Below are 5,000 nucleotides of genomic sequence, written 5' to 3' on the forward strand. Positions count from 1 at the left end.
AGAGGGGGGAGGAGGGGGAGGAGAGGAGAGTTGGGGGAGAAGAGGAGAGGAGAAGAGAGGAGAGGAGAGGAGAGGAGAGGAGAGTTGGGGGAGGGGAGAGGAGAGGAGATGAGAGGAGAGGGAGAGGAGAGTTGGGGGAGGAGGGGGAGGAGAGGAGAGTTGGGGGAGGAGGGGGAGGAGAGGAGAGTTGGGGGAGAAGAGGAGAGGAGAGGAGAGAGGAGGAGAGGAGAGGAGAGTTGGGGAGGAGAGGAGAGTTGGGGGAGGAGACGAGAGGAGAGTTGGGGGGAGGAGAGGAGAGGAGAGTTGGGGGGAGGAGAGGAGAGTTGGGGGGAGGAGAGGAGAGGAGAGGTGAAGTAAGGAGAGTAGAGGAGTAGAGGACAGAGTGTCGAGTACAGGAGAAGGACTGGACAGATGGAGGCTTGGGGAATGAACTAGCAACTAAATAATGAATCCATTCTCTCCCTCTCTCTGTGTACAAGTACAGTGTGCTAGGTAGATAAGTTTATCTGTGTCAGCACCTGGTGCTCTGTGCCATCTGTGACTGTGTGAAGAGAGCAGAGAGCTCTGTTCTGTTTCACTATCTTGGGGGGGAAAGTTTCTGTTGTCGGTTCACTGTTAGAACACTGGCCACTGACTACAGTTGTTGTCCATTTCACTGGCGTGAATGTGTGTAAAGCTCACTGGTGTCCTTGACTAGACCTCTTCCGCACTAAGTTGTACACATCAAGTCCTTGATGTGACAGGTTGAATCAGGTGAACTTATACAGTTACCAGCAACGACTACAATTGATAAACGCTGATGAACAGTATGACCCAAGTGTGGTTCTTACCCGTGTAGTGAGATGTACCCAACAAGGGTTCATGTCCAGTTAGATTACAGTAGATGGTGTTTGATTTAACTTCCACCGGTGATATAGACCCAAGTGAAATATATTGGAACACAGCTTAGCCTTTTGTTAATCACCCTGTCATCTCAGATTTTCTAAATATGCTTTACAGCCAACGCTAGACAAGCATTTGTGTAAGTTTATCATAGCCTAGCATAGCATTATGCCTTGCTAGCAGCAGGCAACCTTGTCACGGATATCAGAAAAGCAATCAAATGAAATCGTTTACCTTTGATGAACTTCGGATGTTTTCACTCACGAGACTCCCAGGTAGACAGCCAAAGTTAATTTTTTCCCAAAATATTATTTTTGTAGGCGAAACAGCTCCGTTTGATATTCACGTTTGGCTGAGAAATCGCCCGGAAATTGCGGTCACCACAACGCCGAAAAATATTCCAAATTAGCTCCATAATATCGACAGAAACATGGCAAATGTTGTTTATAATCCATCCTCAATGTGTTTTTCTAATATCTTTTCGATAATATATCCGTCGGGACAATTCGTTTTTCAGGAGGACCGATTGGAGTAATGGCTACCTCTGTATTTTACGTGAGAATCTCTCTCGGAGCCACCATGTGACCACTTACGCAATGTGGCCGCCTACGGCTATTCTTCAACAGAAATGCGTAAAACTACGTCACAATGCTGTAGACACCTTGGGGAATACGTAGAAAGCGTAAGCTCGTTGATGGTACATTCACAGCCAAATAGGGAATCATTGGAACGCATCGCTTTCAAAACCTGGGGCACTTCCGGATTGGATTTTATACTCACAGACAATATCTTTACAGTTTTGGAAACGTTAGAGTGTTTTCTATCGAAAGCTGTCAATTATATGCATATTCTAGCATCTTTTCCAGACAAAATATCCCATTTTAAAACGGGAACGTTTTTTTCCCAAAAATGTAAATACTGCCCCCTAGTAGCAACAGGTTTTAAGGGCTCGTAAGTAAGCATTTCACTGTAAGGTCTACTACACCTGTTGTATTCAGCATTTCACTGTAAGGTCTACTACACCTGTTGTATTCAGCATTTCACTGTAAGGTCTACTGCACCTGTTGTATTCAGCATTTCACTGTAAGGTCTACTACACCTGTTGTATTCAGCATTTCACTGTAAGGTCTACTACACCTGTTGTATTCAGCATTTCACTGTAAGGTCTACTACACCTGTTGTATTCGGGTCATGTGACTAATAAAATGTGATTTGATTTGATATGACGTCAGGCCAAGATGCTCGACTCTTGACGTCAGGCCAAGATGCTCGACTCTTGACGTCAGGCCAAGATGCTCGACTCTTGACGTCAGGCCAAGATGCTCGACTCTTGACGTCAGGCCAAGATGCTCGACTCTTGGTGGCAGCAATAAAGACATCACCATCTGAGCCCAATTATAATCCTAAAGTTGTGTGAAATACACTCATAACATGTAAATAGAGGCTTTTTTGTTGTTGTTGCCGGCGTTCTATAAAAACTCCCCCTCGTTCTGTCAATGGTTGTAAACACAGAAAGGGGTCTATACAGTAGATGGTTATTGGTCAGGTGTTAGATCTTACCCGTGTGAGGTCCATGCCCAGTTTGAGCTGCGACAGCAGGTGAAGGATAATGTTCCGTTGGTCCTCTCTGACTCCCAGGTCCTCTTCCTCGTTGTCCTCTGTGTCTGTCATCTCTTCACTGGGGTCTATAGACTCTGGGGTGGGAGGAGCCTGCTGGGGCTGAACAGTATAACAGAGGGTTAGAGGACAGGGTTACAGTACTGGGGTCTATAGGCTCTGGGGTGGGGGGACAACATAACAGAGGGTTAGAGGACAGGGTTACAGTACTGGGGTCTATAGACTCTGGGGTGGGAGGGGCCTGCTGGGGCTGAACAGTATAACAGAGGGTTAGAGGACAGGGTTACAGTACTGGGTCTATAGTCTAACAGAGGGTTAGGCAGTACTGGGGTCTATAGGCTCTGGGGTGGGGGGACAACATAACAGAGGGTTAGAGGACAGGGTTACAGTACTGGGGACAATAGACTCTGGGGGGGGGGACAACATAACAGAGGGTTAGAGGACAGGGTTACAGTACTGGGGACGATAGACTCTGGGGGGGGGGGACAACATAACAGAGGGTTAGAGGACAGGGTTACAGTACCGGGGTCTATAGACTCTGGGGGGGGGCAACAACATAACAGAGGGTTAGAGGACAGGGTTACAGTACTGGGGTCTATGGGCTCTGGGGGACAACAACATAACAGAGGGTTAGAGGACAGGGTTACAGTACTGGGGTCTATAGACTCTGGGGGGGACAACAACATAACAGAGGGTTAGAGGACAGGGTTACAGTACTGGGGTCTATAGACTCTGGGGGGACAACAACATAACAGAGGGTTAGAGGACAGGGTTACAGTACTGGGGTCTATAGGCTCTGGGGTGGGGGGGACAACATAACAGAGGGTTAGAGGACAGGGTTACAGTACTGGGGACAATAGACTCTGGGGGACAACATAACAGAGGGTTAGAGGACAGGGTTACAGTACTGGGGGGGGGACAACATAACAGAGGGTTAGAGGACAGGGTTACAGTACTGGGGTCTATAGGCTCTGGGGGGGACAACATAACAGAGGGTTAGAGGACAGGGTTACAGTACTGGGGGGACAACATAACAGATAGACTCTACTGGGGTCTATAGGGGGGGGGACAACATAACAGAGGGTTAGAGGATAGGGTTACAGTACTGGGGTCTATAGACTCTGGGGGAGGGGCAACAACATAACAGAGGGTTAGAGGACAGGGTACAGTACTGGGGTCTATGGGCTCTGGGGGGGGGGGACAACATAACAGAGGGTTAGAGGACAGGGTTACAGTACTGGGGTCTATAGGCTCTGGGGGGGACAACAACATAACAGAGGGTTAGATGACAGGGTTACAGTACTGGGGTCTATAGACTCTGGGGGGGGGACAACATAACAGAGGGTTAGAGGACAGGGTTACAGTACTGGGGTCTATAGACTCTGGGGTGGGGGGACAACATAACAGAGGGTTAGAGGACAGGGTTACAGTACTGGGGACTATAGACTCTGGGGGTGGGGGGACAACATAACAGAGGGTTAGAGGACAGGGTTACAGTAACTAGAGGACAGGGGAGTCTATAGGCTCTGGGGGGGGGACAACATAACAGAGGGTTAGAGGACAGGGTTACAGTACTGGAGTCTATAGGCTCAGAGGGTTAGAGGACAGGGGGGGACTCTGGGGGGGGGGACAACATAACAGAGGGTTAGAGGACAGGGTTACAGTACTGGGGTCTATAGACTCTGGGGGGGACAACATAACAGAGGGTTAGAGGACAGGGTTACAGTACTGGGGTCTATAGACTCTGGGGGGGGACAACATAACAGAGGGTTAGAGGACAGGGTTACAGTACTGGAGTCTATAGGCTAACAGAGGGTTAGAGGACAGGGTTACAGTACTGGGGTCTATAGGGGACAACATAACAGAGGGTTAGAGGACAGGGTTACAGTACTGGAGCCTATAGGCTCTGGGGGGGGGGACAACATAACAGAGGGTTAGAGGACAGGGTTACAGTACTGGGGTCTATAGACTCTGGGGGGGGGGACAACATAACAGAGGGTTAGAGGACAGGGTTACTGGTACTGGGATCTATAGACTCAGGGGGGACAGGGTTACAGTACAATATAACAGAGGGTTAGAGGAGGACAGGGTTATAGTACTGGGGTCTATAGACTTAGAGGACAGGGTTACAGTACTGGGGTCTATAGGCTCTGGGGGGGGGGACAACATAACAGAGGGTTAGAGGACAGGGTTATAGTACTGGGGTCTATAGACTCGGGGGGGGGGGGGGACAACATAACAGAGGGTTAGAGGACAGGGTTACAGTACTGGGGTCTATAGACTCTGGGGGGGGGGACAACATAACAGATAGGGTTACAGACTGGGTTAGACTCTGGGGGGGGGACAACATAACAGAGGGTTAGAGGACAGTACTGGGGTCTATAGACTCTGGGGGGGGGACAACATAACAGAGGGTTAGAGGACAGGGTTACAGTACTGGGGATCTATAGACTCTGGGGGGGACAACATAACAGAGGGTTAGAGGACAGGGTTACAGTACT

General features: G+C 49.2%; 1 protein-coding gene across 2 annotated transcripts in view; it reads right to left on the reverse strand.

Annotated features, from left to right (window-relative positions):
- LOC135570704 (oxysterol-binding protein-related protein 10-like) overlaps nucleotides 1–5,000 on the reverse strand; it is a 136,430-nt gene that overhangs the window by 28,950 nt on the left and 102,480 nt on the right. For both annotated transcript variants that reach the window (XM_065016662.1, XM_065016661.1), the window contains one exon: nucleotides 2,443–2,601. In XM_065016662.1, the coding sequence (XP_064872734.1) occupies nucleotides 2,443–2,601 (159 nt within the window). The remainder of the gene's footprint in view (nucleotides 1–2,442; nucleotides 2,602–5,000) is intronic.

Source organism: Oncorhynchus nerka, unplaced genomic scaffold (genome assembly GCF_034236695.1).
Source record: "Oncorhynchus nerka isolate Pitt River unplaced genomic scaffold, Oner_Uvic_2.0 unplaced_scaffold_919, whole genome shotgun sequence".
NCBI lineage: Eukaryota > Metazoa > Chordata > Actinopteri > Salmoniformes > Salmonidae > Oncorhynchus > Oncorhynchus nerka.